Here is a 19895-nt window from a genome sequence, read left to right on the forward strand (position 1 = left end):
GTTGGTTATGCAAAACTGGTGAATAGGTAATAAAGAGAAAATCTATCTTTATAAACAATAACATTTCTGTTGTAGACTGTTCCTTTAAAGGAATTATTCAATCTGTGTAAGCACCGTTCACAACCAACTCAAGTAGAGGTCACATGAGAGACTATAAACCCTGAGATGCAGAAATGTGTAAGGCAGAGCTTTCCAAACTTTTCATGTTGGCTACACACTTTTTTGAGCTACATCGTTTTGCAACACAGTAATTTAGTTGTACTAGCAAACAGGAGGTTAAACTAACTTGTTTTAAGAGATACGGCACATACATAAATATGTAATGTATTTACAAGTAACAGTATGTATGTGCAAGAATTAAAAAAGAACACCAATAGCTACTTACTATTTTAATGGGCTGAGGTTGATGGGATGAAAATAGTTTCTGAATATTTGGTGGAATATTAGATAAAGACACTCGCATTTCATCATCAAGCATTTTTTTTTCCACTTCCTATCCATATATCAAGAGCAGGAGCAGCAATGCACTACTGGGAGCTAGCTGCAAATAAAAACAAAAACACTTTAAGCTGCTGCCCTCAGAGCTCTGCGAGACCGACTGACTACTGCCGGAAAGTCGGAAACCAAAAAGAACATTTAAAAATAATTTTAAATAAAAAAAAAAAAATTGTGCTAATGCAGGGACACACCTACACACTGCCGCCGACACACTAAGGTGTCACGGCACACAGTTTGGAAAGCATTGGTGTAAGGAGTAGGGATGGGAGAATGTTTTGCAACAATCTAAAAATTAAACACATTTAAAAAAAAAAATTAAACACATTTTAACACATTCATTCATTTGTTTTGAATGTTTTGCAAAATTCTACCATTTGCTCAATGTAATAGTATTTCTAATGCTCTCTTTAAATGTAATATTCAAAGTAGGCAATATTCGAAATAGAAATATTGAAATTGACATATTTGTATCTAATATGTATCAGTTTACTAAATTCCCTATTACATGAACTATTGAGCTTCTGAATATTGTTTGTTAAATTGAATGTTACTCAACAATGTGGATATTCAATCTAATTATGAACATTTGAAAATGAAAGTAACATTCGAAACCCAGAAATAACATTTGATTACAGAATTTTAATGGATTTTCCTTCTTATCAACATCTGATTGTCTAAAACGAATGTCCACAGGACTATTCATGCTAACAAACAAATTGTACTTTCAGCATATTCGCCCAGAGGGATAAAATTTTAACAGGCTATTTTTAATGCTTGTGGGATATTCGTCTATCAGACCGAACTCGGCCAGTAGTCTTGTTATCCCGGCGTCGAGCCGGAAAGATATGGAATATCCCAGAGCAGAGAAAGTTAGTAAGATGAGGAAGGTGGCACTCACCACAGGCAGGGCAGTCCCCAGCGACAACGGCAGAGCGGTCCAAGGGCAAACCAGTAGAATGGTCAGGCAGGCAGGATTAGGCAACAGTAAAGCAGTCCAAGGGCACACCACTAGAATGTTCAGGCAGGCAGGGTTTGGCAACAAAGAGGCAATCCAGAACAACAGGGGTTAATAAGCAGAGCAGACAGACAGGCAGGGTTCAGCAGCAGTATATCAATCCAGGAGTTAGGGGTTAAGAGGCAGAGTAGTCAGACAGGCAGAGTTCAGCAACAATAATCAATCGAGCAATTTTAGGGGTTAAGAGGCAGAGTAATCAGACAGGCAGATTTCAGCAGCAATAATCAATAAGGCAGTAAGAATAGTACAATCTATCACACCCAGTAGCACACAAAGTAACACCTATACTTGGGCAGTGATAGATCATACTAGGATTACTTAAATATGCGTAGGATTCGTGCCACAGCGTGTGACCGGCATCAGAGAGGGAGATTAGCGTGCGGCGATGAAGTCAGCGCCGCACGCATCCAGACCCGACACAGCCTTAGGCAATGAGAAAGGAAGGAGACGCTGCACCCCTAGCAACGGCTAGAGTGGCGCGGCGTGACACTATTTAATCAATGGAGCAAACGAATCAGTGAGAGCGATATCCAAACACATTAGATATTAATCATAATCTATTAGTAGCCAGATTTTACATTACTTTCCAATTTGCAAAAAATCCAGCTGAACTGATAAAGTGTTGGTAAGTTTAAGTATATTGCTCACGTTTCTATGCCAATCAAGTATTCAAACCACAAACTTTAAAAAAAAGATATTTAGAAAATAATAAAAATATAGATTTTATATTCTCCAAATTACGGGTGCTTCCTCTACCCCTGTTCTAAAATAAGTTGTATACCATAAAAATGCGGGACCTACATCACTTCCGGTGACGTGAAATCAGCTGTTGGAGGTTTGTGGGTCACACTGCGCCCAACCTCCTCCAAACAGCTGTTTAAGGGGACTTATTTTAGAACAACGGGTTGAGGAATTCTATGGCCCGTAATCTTCAATGCGCATGCACGAACAATTACGCACATGCACACACGGCCCTACTCCTCACTGATCAGATACAAGGCACTAGCGGCACACTGGAAACACCACCCTATTGGTTGTCAAGACAGGGACTTCACAGACACACGGACCAATCAGATAATGCAGTAACGCTTTTTTCCTATGCATTATCTGATCGGCCCGTAGTCCGTTTGATTTGCCCACCCATTCAATTTCCAAATTTGTCCATTGCGCACCGCCGACTTGCGGTGCCCGGGGGGGGTGCTTATTTAATCCTTATATTTGTATATATTTTTTTTAATCAAGCTATGGCAGTGCGTGCATGCACAGTGAAGGCAATTAGCCTCTATAAATTATGGACCCTCTGATAAGAATAGGGCCGTGTGCGCATGCACGGCATTATTTGTGCCTGCGCAATACAGATTACAGGCCATATAATTCCTTGACCCGTTGCGTAGTTTTAATCAGCTGTTTTAAAGAGGTTGGGCCTCTTGCACATGCACAGTGAGCACCACACACCACCAGCAGCTGTTTCACGTCACCTGAAGTGACATAGGTACCGCATTCTTATACGGGATACAACTTATTTTAGAACACCCATCTTTTTACTTTTTCTTCAGTTTGGTGACGTTGAAAGTAGTCCCACCCTAGGTAAGCATAAATTATGTTTGCGAATAGGTAGTCCTTGCGCCTCTCTCTCTATTACTTTTTTTTTAAAGAGGTACCATAAGGCACACAATTTGATTGGATGCTACATCTAGTAAAAATAAAGCACTCAAGGGAGAGGTGGAAGTCTGTTAGGTAAGACAAGGAACTTATCACAATATATATCTGCACTATGGCACAAAATTAGTAAGTCTTGATGAATGAACATGGCAATAAAAAGCAACAAAGTTTTCATTTTCAGCTTCCACAGTGACAACGTTTACCATCACTTTAAAACCAATTTTTATTGATATATGATTAAAGAAAACAACAACAAAAAAATACAAAGGCATAGTATCATCGTTAGGGTGATTGTCTAACTCGTTTCGGCTGACATCTGTTTTCAAAGACAATTCTCATATTAACTACTTACTTTTTGGTATATGGAAAAAAAAATGATTTTTCAATTTTAAAATGGATTTTTTTCAATGTGAAAGTATTTGAATATGCTCAGTTCCCAAACTAGTAAACAATGCTCTAGTGTCACAGACATTCATGAGATTGCTGAGGAGCCTTGTTGTAAAAGGAAGATAATCTACCAGATTCCTTGAATATAGTTGCATGATGTGCCCAGCAGATGATATCTTGTACAGTAAATGGAAATCACTACCAATGCAGAAAACAAACTTCAATTACAACTGCAGCACTTAGGAAACAAGCTTAAAAATGTCTAGATTACAAGTGGAGCAGTTAACTCCACTAGAAGTAAGCTTTGTTTTGCGTCGGGTAATGCGCAAATTACAAGTTGAAATTAAAAAATGTACGCACACGTGTTAACTCTATGTGCGCAAAAAGCAAACGTGTAAACGTGTTCCCCCACTATGGAGGGCAAAAAATTTGAAAAAATCTAACACTGATACTCTCGTGCAAACTAGATCACATTTTTTTAAGTGTGTTAACCAGACATGAAATATTAATATAACACATTCCGATGTTCTTCCCATAGTAGAAAAAGTTATATTTAATTATAAATACATATGTTCTAGTATGCTTAAAGGGATATGAAACCCAAAATTGTTCTTTCATGATTCAGATAGAGAATATAATTTTAAACAACATTCCATTGTACTTCAATTATTTAATTTGCTTCAGTCATTAGATATCCTTTGTTGAATAAATAGCAATGCACATGGGTGAGCCAATCACACGAGGCATCTATGTGCAGCCACCAATCAGCAGCTTCTGAGTCTATTTTTATATCATTTTCTACAAAAAATATAAAGATATTGAGGCAAATTAGATAATAGAAGTAAATTGGAAAGTTGTTTAAATTGTGTTTCATATCATTTTAAGAGGCACGGTCGGAATTTTTCACCTACACCTTGGTCCAGCATGCGGAGTTCTTTTTTGCTAGAGCTGGCCCATTTTTGGTACAGAACCTGGGTTGCACTTGCTTATTAGTGGCTAAATGTAACCACCAATCAGCAAGCACTACCCAGGTGCTGAACCAAAAATAGGCCGGATCCTTAGCTTATATACATACTTTTTCAAAATAAAGATACCAAGAGAACGAAGAAAAATTTATAATAGGAGTAAATTAGAAAGTTGCTTAAAATTGTTGCTCTATCTGAATCATGAAAGAAAAAATGTGGGTTACATTAGTTTTTTTGTATATATTAGTTTCTATTGTTTTAATTAATTTGTTTGTATTTTGAAGATGTTTTTCTGATGGTGCTCGGACAAAATTCCGACGGACAAAATGCCGAAACACATTCGTCCGTCAGACATATGTCCTATATACACTGCTTCCGACTGCACGCCGAACAGCACAATCACGCAATCACGTAATTGCATAATTGTCATCAGTATAAAAGCGAAACATTTAAATATATATTGTGGCTACTGAGGTAAAAAAAACAACACAAACACTTAAATAAATAAATTTAAAAAAAACATCAAATTAAAAAAATGGAGTTCATAAAGACGTGTAAAGGAGGAAGAAAAATGTTATATGAAGGTTATGCATACATTGTAGACAAAAAAAAAGAAAATGTCACATATTGGAGATGTGAAAAAAAAGGTTTTTGTGGAGGAAGGCTAAAAACCATTAATGATATAATTGAAAAAGATGCATCAAATCATTCACATCCACCTAATGCAGCAAGAATTTTATCTATGAAAACAATTGAAAAAATAAAAGAAGTTGCTAAAAATTCAGAAGAAGTAACATCAAGCATAATACAAAATTGCACATCTAATTTCCCCCTTGAAGCAGCAGGAGCTCTACCTAAAAAAGAAACTCTTGGCAGAATGGTACGTCGACATCGAACAACACCAAATGGAAACATTTTAAATGATGATTTAAGAAAAACAACCAGAGGAGAAAATTTCATCATGCACGAAAGTGAAAATTTAATCATTCTGTCTACTAAAAAAAATGTAGATCTTCTTTCAAAAAAACAACACTGGCTCTGTGACGGAACATTTGACTCAGCTCCTTTAGGTTTTCAGTTGTATACAATACATGTTTTAATAGAAGATAACCATACCATACCATTAGTATACTGCATATCAAAAAATAAAAATCAGGAAACTTATAATTTAATTTTTAGTATTATAAAAGAAAAAAATCCAGATATCAATCCTATATCAATTACTGTAGATTTTGAAAGAGCAGCAATAAATTGCATGACAAATTTTTTACAAAATACAATAATTTATGGATGCTTTTTCCATTTTTCCCAATGCCTGTGGAGAAAAATACAATCTTTGGGCTTAAAAATATGGTATAATAATGAAAAAAATGCTCTGATCATAAAATGCTTAGAAGCATTAGCATTTGTGCCAGTGGAAGATGTAGTTGAAACATTTAATGACTTTGTAAAATCAATAGAAAAACAAAACAGTAACATTTTATCTGAATTTTTAAATTATTTTGAAAAAACCTGGATTGGCGAACTACAAGAAGGTACAAGAAGAAAACCTACTTTCGATATTACGATGTGGAACACTTTTGAAAGAACAAAACTAGGGTTACCTAGAACAAACAACTCTCTAGAAGGATGGCACAGAGCATTTGACCAACGAATGTCTATAACCCATACAAGCATTTGCAGACTAGTTTCAAAAATAAGAAAAGAACAAGCAGAATGGGAGTTAACAATTGAAAAAATTGATTCTGGAGTTGAACTGAGAAAACCCAAAAAAAAATATGAAATCATAAACAACAGGATAATGAAAGTTTTAGAAAAATACAGTGAATACTCAAGATTAGACTTTTTAAAGGCAATAGCACATAATATATAAGATTTACTTAAATAAATCAAGATACATTCGGCCGAGGGCAGATACGATCCAAAATTTTCTGTTACAATCAGTGACTCGGGCGCCGCAACCGCCTCTGGGAACCTATCCATGGGTCCCTACCCTCACGATGTACTTTTAACACATAATATAATTATTATAATTATAATATTATAATTAATATGTTATATATAAGTTGATTTAATTGTCTTTTGTCAGTCCACTATTAAAAATGTTATAAATGTTATATATAAGTTGATTTAATTGTCTTTTGTCAGTCCACTATTAAAAATGTTATAAAACCGTGATTTTTAAGCTTCATTCCCACCCAGCAGCCAGATAAATGTCTTTCGGAATATTGTCCGTCGGACAAATGTCCGTCGGAAAAGCATCAGTCGGATAACAGTCCGGCCACGTTTTCTGATGTATCCTTCATAAGACATAGGACATTGTTTTGGTTCAATAAATTTCAATTTAAAAAAAAAAAATCACACTTTTAAAGATTGATCATTGTAATAAAATTAAATACAAAGTGAATGGGTATTTAAAAATGACAATTATAAAATAATACAAAATAATGTGAAATTATTAACTGCACACGTCACAAACTGATATTGTTAAAGGGACATATGCCAACGATACAGTAAGAATGTTTAAATTTTGACTATTTCTTATATCCCTTTAAGAATTTTCCATTAACATTGAATGAAATAGCTATCATGTTTTGTGGGAAAACCCTACTTGAGATATTTTCACAAAGGGATTTTGATGGATTGGAACGGGACCATTAGATATAGGATATGTTTCCCCATACCATTGTAATTACAGGTAGTTGTTCTCTTCTGTATAAAGCTAATTATGTGTTCCAGAGAACAATTAACAAAGCCATTAATTGATCATTTCTAGTAACCATACGTTCTGTCCTTTGTTAATAAACACTCTTGTTTGTTTGACTTTATACCACAAGCTAAGAGGAGTCTGAAAGTTGCTGACATGTACTTAAAACAAGGAATTCTGCACAGCATATGAGGTCCTTATAAAAAGAGGAAACACACAATGTATGAGTAATTAAGAGGACATACAATATACAAGCATCATTGTGACACAGCCATTCAATCATCTGGATCCAAAGACAGCAGTCTGGCTCTAAGAATCTTGGATACCTCAAGAAAGGTAAAAATAAACACATTATATTGATCTTAATGTAACTAATAATCTATTAATACAGTTATGATGGATAAATTGATGGATAGATGATAGATAGATAGATAGATAGATAGATAGATAGATAGAGAATATATAGAGGTAGATAGAGAGACAGATAGACAGACAGACAGACAGACAGACAGATAGATAGATAGATAGATAGATAGATAGATAGATAGATAGACAAATAGATATACAGACAGACCGACAGACAGACAGACAGACAGACAGACAGACAGACAGACAGACAGACAGACAGACAGACAGACAGATAGATAGATAGATAGATAGATAGATAGATAGATAGATAGATAGATAGATAGATAGACAAATAGATAGACAGATAGATAAATAGATAGACAAATAGATAGACAGACAGACCGACAGACAGACAGACAGACAGACAGACAGACAGACAGACAGATAGATAGATAGATAGATAGATAGATAGATAGATAGATAGATAGATAGATAGATAGATAGACAAATAGATAGATAGATAGATAGATAGATAGATAGATACATAGATAGATAGATAGATAGATAGATAGATAGATAGATAGATAGATAGATAGATAGATGATAGATAGATAGATACATAGATAGATAGATAGATAGATAGATAGATAGATGGAAAGATAGATAGACAGACAGATAGATAGATAGGTAGGTAGACAAACAGACAGACAGATAGATAAATAGATAGACAAATAGATAGATAGACAGACAGACCGACAGACAGACCGACAGACAGACAGACAGACAGACAGACAGACAGACAGACAGACAGACAGACAGACAGACAGACAGATAGATAGATAGATAGATAGATAGATAGATAGATAGATAGATAGACAAATAGATAGATAGATAGATAGATCGATAGATAGATAGATAGATAGATGATAGATAGATAGATGGATAGATAGACAGATACATAGATAGATAGATAGATAGAAAGATAGATAGACAGACAGATAGATAGTTGTCTTTTCGCAAATTTTATTATTAAAATTGAACATCATCATCATAATAATAATAAAATTATTAAAGTAGCGCTTCAATAGATAAATATTTTCTTACTACCAAAAGAGCAAGTTATTCTTTATACCAGTGAACTCTCCTCCAAGAAAGCTGTGTTTGTTTTTGTTAGTTTTCATTAGGAATTTAAAATTCATGGTTATTCCAAACCCTAAGCATTACATGGGGTCCATTCCAATCAGTTTGAATTTGTACATGAAAACACTGTATTTCAGATTGTGTTTGTTGTATTGATTTTAAAGCTATATTAATAGCAGCCAGTGATTCAATCAGAAAAAAGTTTGCTTTAGAAAAAACAAATTACATCAAAATCTGGTTGAAACTCCTGCAAATTACATGAAAAGCGATAGTAAACAGGCACATCTCATGCTTCTCAAGTAGGTTATTCGTAGCCCTTCATGGTAGTAAAATATATCCAGTTAAAGCATAATTAGTTCAGTATAGAGGATAGCTGTCTAATATATTAAAGGGACACTGATCCCAAAAAAAATTCTTTCATGATTCAGATAGAGCATGCAATGTTAATCAACTTTCTAATTTACTCCTATTATCATTTTTTCTTCATTCTCTTGCTATCTTTATTTAAAAAGCAGAAATGTAAAGCTTAGGAGCTGACCCATTTTAGTTTCAACACCCTGGATACCGCTTGCTTATTGGTATATGGGGGTGGGGTCTGTGGGAGTGTCTGAGCAGTTTGTGGGTGTTCAATGGGTGAGGCTAAGGGAAATTCTGGATATAGGGATATTTGGCAGTCTCAGAGGGACCGTTACCCGAATCGGGGACTGTGCCTCACAAATATAGAGAGTTGGGAGGTCTGATATCCATCCCTATTGCTGGCTGTGGTCTGAACATTCTGTGATGTCAAAATGTGTGTGTGATGATGCTGGATCTGTGTCCATATCACCAGAACACTGGCAAGAGAAGCTTATAAGACAAAGGAACCCCCCATTTATACTAGAGGCATCTAATTTTAAAAATATTTTTTAGGATATTTTAAGAGCCTTTTGTTACCCCACTTACCAGAGAAACACACCTTCATTTGTGGTGTCCTACAATTCATTTCTGTATAAATGTCATAGTAATAATGATCCCCTGGCAGCAGCCACTAGTTTTATTTTGTTGTGTTGTTGATGTTAAAGGGAGAGGAAAGTCGAAATTAAACTTGTATGATTCAGATAGCGCAGGTTATTTTAAGACACTTTTAAATTCACTTAAATTTTCAAATTAATTTAGTTCTCTCTGTATCCCTTGTTGAAAAAGAATATGCACAAATCCTGCACTAGTGGGAGCTAGTTGCTGATTGGTGCCTGCACACATTGGTCTCTTGTGATTGGCTAACTAGATGTGTACAGCTAGCTGCCAGTAATGCAATGTTGTTCATTCAGCAAAGGATAACAAGAGAATGATGCAAATTTGATAAAATAAGTACATTGGAAAGTTGTTTAAAACTGTATGATCTATCTAAATCATTAAAGACAATGTATGGGGTTCCCTGTCCCTTTAAAGGTCATAGATCCCTGCTTCTCTGAACTAATAAAAAAATATTTTGTGATTATATAGGATGCATATGGTGCTACCATTTTATGTCTGGCCTTTTCCTTTTACAGGGTAAGATCATGAATAAATTGTCAAAATTAGTTAAAGGGACACTGAGCCCAAATTTTATCTTTCGTGATTCAGATAGAACATGCAATTTTAAGCAACCTTCTAATTTACCCCTATTATCAAATTTTCTTTCTTCTCTTAGTATCTTTATTTGAAAAAGCAGGAATGTAAGATTACAAGCCGGCCCATCTTTGGTTCAGCACCTGGGTAGTGCTTGCTGATTGGTGGCTAAATATAGCTACCAATCAACAAGCGCTACCCAGGGTTCTAAACCAAAAATGGGCAGGCCCCTATGCGTGCATTCCTGCTTTTTCATATAAAGATACAAAGAGAACAAAGACAAATTTATAATAGGAGTAAATTAGAAAGTTGCTTAAAATTGCATGCTCTATCTGAATCCTGAAAGATGGGTTCAGTGTCCCTTTAAGCCACCCCTGTGGGAAATCAGAATTTTGTGTAATTTTAAAATGTATTGAATATATTTATGGTTAGATTTTTTTAGACCTTCTTATTTTTTGCATACATTGCAATATAATGCAATGTGACAAAAATATTTTATGAAATAATGACTCCCTTGCTGCTTTACACCACAGAAAAATGATACACGACATTCACAAAAACAAATTTCTTTTTTTGCATTCCATATAGTGGAGATTTCCCATACTATAGTATTTCTGCAGACTACAGTTGTTTTCTTAAAAGGCTTGCTGAAAATAAAAAAAAAAATATATATAATATATATAATTTGTGTAGGTGCTTGATAGAAAAAAAAGAACCCATGCTCAGCCCTGAAAGGGTTAAATATGCCCAGTTGCAGTGACTTGAATTAATACACAGAGAAAAGGTCACTAATCACTTGACACATTTAAAATACGTAATTGAACAAATGCATAAACAAAAAAGCACATTAAGGTATTTTTTTTATTTGGTGCATTACAAATCAATCTGTTTTTCCAAAAATCTACTGTATATACAAAATAAATATAGTAAAACATTTAAATTGTCATCTTGTTAGAAAATGTGCAATGTTTTGCAGTTCAGAGACCCAAGTCTTGTTTATCTTATCTCCTTTGCTGTGGTCAGTTAGAGACAGAAATAAAGGAACAGTGCAGATCAAACAATCACTGTGTAGTATGTTGCATCATTATTTATGCCCAGAATGTATTCTGAGGACAGTGGAAAAACAAATGTCAGATTTAGATGGCAAGCAAAAAAATAGGTAAAAATACTGCAATGCTATTTGTTTTCACTGCTTAATCACTATATTTACAGAATTCCGTTTTGAACTCCCTAACTCAGCCTGAGCCTCCCAGTCCCATATAGTATTCAGGAAATGTTGACAAGTGTTGGTAAATTGGTAATGTTGTTTATCATTTCATGAGGTTTGGTTCTTTTGTTGGTTCATAGTGAAACATTTAATATATTTATATATGTGATGTACCCTACCCAATTATTTTTTTATATAATTTCTTCACAGATGAGAAGAAAAATGCTCACACTGAATTTTGTCCTCATCATTCTACTATGCATTAAAGGTACGTTTGCCAAGTTTCCTTTCCATTGCACAGTATGTTCCTCTTATCTAAAAAACACAGATGATATACTTTGTAACATATAATATAATGTCATTTTATTAGTCAGCTATTTAGTTAGACAATCAGTAGTGACTGCAAAACATATAAAAACAATAAAACAACAAACCATTTTACAAACTGAATTGAGCGGAGCTCATTTGGAAGTTTGTAGCATGGCACTTGCAGTAGAAGCTGTTTTGAATCCCTAAATGATCTCATTAAATCCAATCAATTAGAAAATTAATTTTCCATAAAACAGCTGCTTCTTAAATGCCGAGCTTATTCAGATGAAATGTGGCATCATTCATCTTTATCTGAGTTAAACTGTCTAGAATTTGATAGGCAGCAAGATTTAATTAGTACAGAATTTTTTTTACATGATAAAGAATATGTTACTGGATAAAATTCACTTAAACCTCCCTACGTCGTCCTGGCTTTCCAGCTTCACCAATTGTACATATGATTCACTAAATCTCTGTTATCTCAGTCTTCTATAGGCTAGATTAAGAGGGGCGCGCTAACTGTTGCGTGTGAGCAATAAGAGGTTTATCGCAGCTCTTTGCGTGCATTTTAAGTAGCGTGCGTATTACAAGTTGAAAGTTTATAGTGTCAGTTTAAATGCAATTGAACTCAACCCGTGTCAGGATAGCGCAACCTCAGAGCGCTGGTTAACTGTACCGCAAGTCAAAAAAGTTGCACAAAACACATTAGAATTGCATTTAAAAATACAGCTAAACTCATAATAACAAACAATCACCTAGATTACGAGTTTTGCATTATGGTGCGGTATGGCTATACCGCTGAAAAATTAGCCATTGCGCGTGGAATGTCCGGTAACGCATATTACGCGTGTCACTGTATAGCATGTTGCCTTACAGGCTAAAATGCTATATAAGCATTTTAGCCTGTAAGGCAACATCCATTCCGCACTAAAAAATTACGTTTGAGTACGGGATTTTCCGTAGCGCCGTATTACAGGTTGTACGGTCCGGCTAAAAAGCTTGCGTTACAGCCTATACCGACACAATCCATTCCGCTATCTGTCCAGTAATTATGGATTTTACGAAAAACAAAAATGTTTCACAAAACTCAGAACTAAAATGTTACAAAGTACACTAACACCCATAAACTACCTATTAACCCCTAAACCGCCACCCTCCCGCATTGCAAACATTATATTACACCTATTAACCCCTAATCCACCACCCACCCACATCGCCAACACTAAATAAATCTAGTAACCCCTAATCCGCCACTCCTCAACATCGCCAACACTAAAAATGATTAACCTCTAATCCACTGCTCCTTATAAACTAAACTAAACCTATTAACCCCTAAACCACCGGCCCCCCACATTGCAAAACACTAAATTAAACTATTAACCCCTAAACCTAACAACCCCTAACTTTAAATTAAAATTTACAATATAACTATCTTAAAATAAATAAAAACATACCTGTGAAATAAAAAAAACTAAGATTAAACTATAAATTAACTTAACATTACTATTCTAATAAAATAAAAAAAAATACCAATTAAAATTCCTAAAATACATGATTAAAAAAAACCTAACACAACAAAAAAATAAAAAACCTAAATTAAAAATCTAACATTACAAAAAATAATAAACAATAAAAATACGAAAAATAATAAACAAAATTATCAAAAATAAAAACAATTACACCTAATCTAATAGCCCTATAAAAAATAAAAAAGCCCCCCAAATAAAAGCACCCCCTAACCTACAATAAACTACCAATTGCCATTAAAATGTCCTTTTATATGGCATTGCCCTAAGTTAAACAGCTTTTTTACATACAAAACATTACAAAGTCCCCCCAACAGTAAAACCCCCTCACCCAACCTACCCCCCAAAATAAAAAACCTAAGTTTAATAAAATACCTAAGCTACCCATTGCCATTAAAGGGGCATTTGTATGGGCATTGCCCTTAAAAGGACATTCAGTTCTTTTACAGTGCCCAAAGCCCTAATCTTAACCCCCCCCCCAAAAAAATAAAAAAAATAAAAATAACGCCAGAATATCTATTCATGGTTTCTGAAGTCTGGACATCCATCTCCATCCAGGCGGTGAGAAGTCTTCATCCTCTATCGCGTAGGCGTCTTCTATCTTCATCTCGGCGGCACGGAGCAGAGCTATCCAGAACTGGCAATGACATCCTGCGTGGAGCGTCCTCTTCATACGATCACTCCAGTACACTGAAGTTGAATGCAAGGTACCCGTTTCAAAATAGCGTACCTTGCATTCCTATTGGCTGATTTAATTCTTCAAATTTAAATCAGCCGATAGGATGAGAGCTAATGAAATCCTATTGGCTGTTCAAATCAGCCAATAGGATTTCAGTAGCTCTCATCCTTTTTGCATGTGTTGGGTTAGCACACAAGCAAAAACATTTTACTTTTAACTTGTAATACGTGTGAAACCTAACAAGCACAAAAATCTTATTTCTAGAACAGAAAACATGCGAGCGGGGAAAATAAATAGCTCTACACTAGTAACATAGCCCTAAATTGGATCACCTAAATGCAAACTAGAGAGGCTGGATGAATTAGTAGAGACTAGAGATGACTTTTAGCCAATGTTGGTTTCTGAATGTGGCGCAATATTTACTTTAGAAGTTATATGATCTGTCACACTCACTGTAATAGCCAAACCAACTGTAATAGCCAAACCAATGCTCACAGAAACACACCAGAGCCTGAATCTGTCATTCTTTTGTAGTAATAGAGGGCTAAATCAGAGCCCATTCTCCCTGGTTATTTCACTGACATTGTAAATTGTCAATAATCCCTTATGCTGAGATCAGTAGCATGTAACCACTCATATAGGTGACAGTTATTTGTTACACTACATACATAGAACACGCGGTGTACCCTCTGGTCATCTACAAGGACAGATTTAACAAGCGATCAGTGACTGAACAAATGTAACCTGACTGTATGGCAAAATCTAACTAAGAGACTAACTGCAGATCCCTTGGGCCTTTTTATAAAGCGCCACACATTAGCAACACACAGGGGCAGTATACACCAATTTTCATTTAACTGCATGTAATTGACCCTACTATAAAGAAGTATATGCACAGATACTGATATAAACATCCAGTATAAAACCTTTTAAAAACCTATGTAGAAGCTCCCAATTTAACACTGTTAATACAATAATCCTGGGACACCCACTGAAAGGGGCTGATAGCAGAACCCCCCCCCCCCCCCCTTGCATATGAAAAGACCCATTATACAAACAGAAGCAGTCCGAAGTCTGTAGACATCAGTATACAACTAAAACTTTGGGGCTTGATTAGGAGTCTGAAAATCAGCACAATGTTATTTAAAAATAAGCAAAACTATAGATTGTTACAAAAACACTCCCAGATGGGCTATATAAATAGATCATCTACAGAACATTTATGCAAAGTAAAATCTATCTAGTGTATAATGTCCCCTTAAGTACAAGGGGTTTATAATTTATAGTGAGCTGCCTGTACCCGGGGGTCTGTATCCTGAGATCTCCATCTGATTTATGAATAGGCTTGGGGACCACTTATCAAAGTAACTGGGCCATTTTAAAGGGACAGTAAACTGATATAAAATGCTTAATTATACATATAATTTTGTAATAAACTTTATTAATCCTGCCCCCTTTTCCTGTCATTTTCTGCAATCCTGAAAACTGAAAGAGCATATGCCAGGTATCGCAAACCTAACCTTGCCACGGTGCCGACAGTGACAAGCCCTGCTATCTAAACACTCAGGTCCATACTGGTTCCTCTAAATAATAAAATAAATTTATTTAGACAATTGAAAAACTATTGCAGCAAACAAGGTGTTAATCTGTTTTAATAACATTCAGACTACTGATGTTTATCTGTTGGAGGCTGTAGAAAAATTTTATATTACAAGGTGTTTATTGTTCTTTAACTTAGCTATTATATGACCGTTACCCTTATACGTTTTATTTGTATAATCATTTTGTCCTATAGATACAACTTTCTTTCTGTGTTCCAACAGGAGGGTGTTCTGATTGGGTTGTGGAAAACCCTGATGGATTGCTATCAGTCTCCGGTTCCTGCCTTCTGATCCCATGCAGTTTTAACTACCCAAGTGATATGCAGCCAAATAACGGTATTGTTATGATCTGGTATAAAAATTTTGACTCTGAAAAGACACTAGTGTACCATCCCAATGAGGAAATTGATGCCGCATTTAAGGGACGTGTGGAAATGCTGGGGGATTCCACACAAAAAAACTGTACCCTCCTCATAAAGAACGTAAATGAACAAGATTCCGGGAATTACAGATTTAGGTTTGAGTTAACTGGAGTTAACGCTTGGCTAAGCAGGAAAGGAGTCACAGTTTCAGTGACTGGTGAGTATCAAATTTAAACTGTAAACACTTTGTAAAAACAATGGCCTGAAGAAATGTGTAGTAGAATCTGTTTGTATTATAATTGAAACTAAAAATATCAATTGTGGAATTTGTACTAATGCTCATTGGCTGATAGATAAAACTCTCACGGTTCTATTGGTTGAGACAGACATGCCACTGCAAGCCTAACTAGAAAACAATTCTTTATTCAGGAGAGGAACATTTATTTTAAAATAATACATTTTGACATTTTCTACTTTAAATGAAACATAGAAATTGAGTATAATGTGTCTTTAACTCACATAAGACACTACTACATACATCTCTTTAGTAACAAAGCACGCAAAAACAGTATAATTAGATATTCTTGCTGGATATCACAGTAATAATAGTGAGGGTTCTTGTAATTAGCAGAACTCCCAACTTTCCAGCATTTTTTGTCTCTATTTGGAACTTTGTTCTGCTGTTCCTCCCACTTCTTTCCTTAGACCTTTTAGGGCCAGATTATGAGTGGCGAACTAACAGTTACGTGCAAGGATAAGGGGTTTATTGCGGCTGTTTTCATGTGTCAGATGTAGCACTCGTATTACAAGTTGAGAGCAATTGTAGTTAATGATCGTCGGGATATCGCAACCTCAGAGCTCTTATTAACTGTTTTGCGAAACATAAAATAAATAGCGTCACTAGAGTTGGTGTCACCCAGTGCGGTAACTCGTGGTTCCCCCCCATACATCAGTAATGCTTGTTTTACTAATGTTACTCATAAATCATAACAGTGGAATTAGTAGAGTTCATACATATACATACACACACTCACTCATATATACACACACACATTATTATCATATGGCTAGATTACGAGTTTTGCGTTATGGCTCATAACGCTGCTTTTTCACTACCGCTGCTATCACAAGGCCAAAAAGTGAGCGGTACAGCCTATACGACAAGATTCGTACCGCCATCTAAAGTCAGTAGTTATGGGTTTTACGCTACAAAGCTGTAGCATAAAACTCATAACTAATGTGTTAAAAAGTACACTAACACCCATAAACAACCTATTAACCCCTAAACCGAGGCCCTCCCGCATCGCAAACACTATAATAAAAATATTAACCCCTAATCTGCCGCTCCGGACATCGCCGCCACTCTAAAAAACATATTAACCCCTAAACTGCCACACTCCCGCATCACAAACACTTGTTGAATATTATTAACCCCTAATCTGCCGCCCCAAAGCCACTGCCGCCACTGTACTTAAGTTATTAACCCGTAAACCTAACCCTAGCCCTAAGTCTAACCCTAACACCCCTAACTTTAATATAATTAAAATAAATCTAAATAAAAATTACTATCATTAACTAAATTATTCCTATTTAAAACTAAATACTTACCTGTAAAATAAACCCTAAGCTAGCTACAATATAACTAATAGTTACATTGTAGCTATCTTAGGTTTTATTTTTATTTCACAGCTAAGTTTGTATTTATTTTAACTAGGTAGATTAGTTAGTAAATAGTTATTAACTATTTACTAACTATCTAGTTAAAATAAATACAAATTTACCTGTAAAATAAAACCTAACCTGAGTTACATTAACACCTAACATTACACTAAAATTAAATCAAGTACATTAATTTAATACAATTAACTAAATTACAAAAAAATAAACACTAAATTACACAAAATAAAACATAAATTATCAAATATTTAAACTAATTACACCTAATCTAATAGCCCTATCAAAATAAAAAAGCCCCCCCCAAAATAAAAAAACCCTAACCTAAACTGCCAATATCCCTTAAAAGGGCTTTTTGCGGGGCATTGCCCCAAAGAAATCAGCTCTTTTACCTGTAAAAAAAAATACAAACAACCCCCCAACAGTAAAACCCACCACCCACAAAACGAAACCTAACAAATAAAATTCTATCTAAAAAACCTAAGCTCCCCATTGCCCTGAAAGGGGCATTTGAATGGGCATTGACCTTAAAAGGGCATTTAGCTCTTTTTCGGTGCCCAAACTCCTAATCTAAAAATAAAACCCACCCAATAAACCCTTAAACAAACCTAACACTAACCCCCGAAGATCCACTTACAGTTTTTGAAGACCGGACATCCATCCTCATCAAGCCTGGAGAAGTCTTCATCCAAGCGGCAAGAAGTCGTCCTCCAGGCGGGCAGAAGTCTTCATCCAGACGGCATCTTTAGACCGCTGCTTTATAACTGCTGTTTCTGGCGAGTCTGAAGACTCACCATACGGAGCTTGATAAATGGGTCTTAATAATCATGTTAGTGAGGTTGTGCACTGTTACTGTTTGGTTAAATAATTATTGCAATGCTGCTGGTTTAGTAATCCCTCATCAGATTATCAGAAAAATATGACTTAAGTTACTCACATGAATGATTCAGAATATATCAGTGTATGTGAGTCACTCAAATCAGGGGTCAAAAAACAGTATAGAGTGAGTGCACCTGTAGAAATATATTTGTTAAGACGCTCAAAACCCTACAAAGTGACAGTTGTTCCTTCAAACTTCTGTCTTAGATAAAGATGAAAAGTGAACAGAGTGAGGGGAGCTAGTATGTAGTGAATATCATATTACAAACAAAGAATTATATATTTGGATGATAGACTGATTAGTCGATAAAATATACAACTCTAATATGTTAAATAAAATACATTTATTTAAAATACACATAAAAACATTGGTATAGAGCTCTAATACCATATATATTGTCCAATACAATAAATAAAAGGTTTAGTATATAAGTACAGGATTTGCTGGGTATTAACATACAATTCGTGTAAAATTTGTATTAAAGAAAAATAAGGACAGTTGATATTTGGGAAGGTCTCGTGTATCAATACGGTATCTTGTGTTTTAAAAGTCTTATTATAATCGTCCGTATTTAAAACTTTAAAGTGAACTTATTGGTAAATATGCTTCTTCTGATTTGTGGGACTGACCCAGGTACTCACGTTTTAGAGAAGATGTCCAGAGATTACTAAGCCCTAATGTTTGGGCTTAGCTAACTATTTCAAAGTACCGTGAGCAAAAAAGGATCAGCCTTTATATTGAAAAAAACGAAAAGAAAGGCAACTTTTGCGTGTTTTTTGTTACAATGATGAGAGCTTTGTGTTAGTGTGTATCAAGAGATATATGAATCGTTATGAAGTCTCTTTAAGAGGTTTTAAATAAATACCTCTGTGAGATTAGCTGGATACAATGTCTTTTTAAACATATGCGGCTATACACCTACTTGAGGTTTGCTGAAAATGCCGGTTGGATGGACAAATGTCCGTTGGTCTTTGAGACTGTATAACCTGTCACTCAAATCATACGTTTGATAATCTGATTAGGGATTACTGAGCCAGCATTGCACAACAATAACAGTGCACAACCTCACCTGCTGTTCTATCTGTAGTGTAGACAAAACACTTAACTAGTTTACATTCCATTATCCATTTGTAAACTTTATCAACTGTTAGTAACAACTCAAATTTCCAATAAAGTGACAGGAAACCCCATAATTATTTTGCATTTGCATAGTGCTCATATAAGTGTAACATATTTTGCATTCCTTATACAGTATGGGCTCCATGTACGAAGCAGCGAAAGCTGCTCCGGAGCCTTTGCGGGGCAGGTTCGCATATGCGAGCCTGCTTCCCGCAATGTAAGAAGCAGC

The 19895-nt window shown here is 35.3% G+C and overlaps 1 protein-coding gene across 1 annotated transcript in view; it reads left to right on the forward strand.

Annotated features, from left to right (window-relative positions):
* The first annotated feature begins 7506 nt into the window (after window positions 1-7506).
* The window catches only part of SIGLEC1 (sialic acid binding Ig like lectin 1), a 220220-nt gene continuing 207831 nt past the window's right edge, over window positions 7507-19895 (forward strand). The window contains exons 1-3 of the mRNA XM_053704329.1: window positions 7507-7570; window positions 11727-11784; window positions 15854-16210. Of these exons, the coding sequence (XP_053560304.1) occupies window positions 11727-11784; window positions 15854-16210 (415 nt within the window). The 5' untranslated portion in view covers window positions 7507-7570. The remainder of the gene's footprint in view (window positions 7571-11726; window positions 11785-15853; window positions 16211-19895) is intronic.

This window comes from Bombina bombina, chromosome 2, assembly GCF_027579735.1.
Source record: "Bombina bombina isolate aBomBom1 chromosome 2, aBomBom1.pri, whole genome shotgun sequence".
Classification (NCBI taxonomy): Eukaryota; Metazoa; Chordata; class Amphibia; order Anura; family Bombinatoridae; genus Bombina; species Bombina bombina.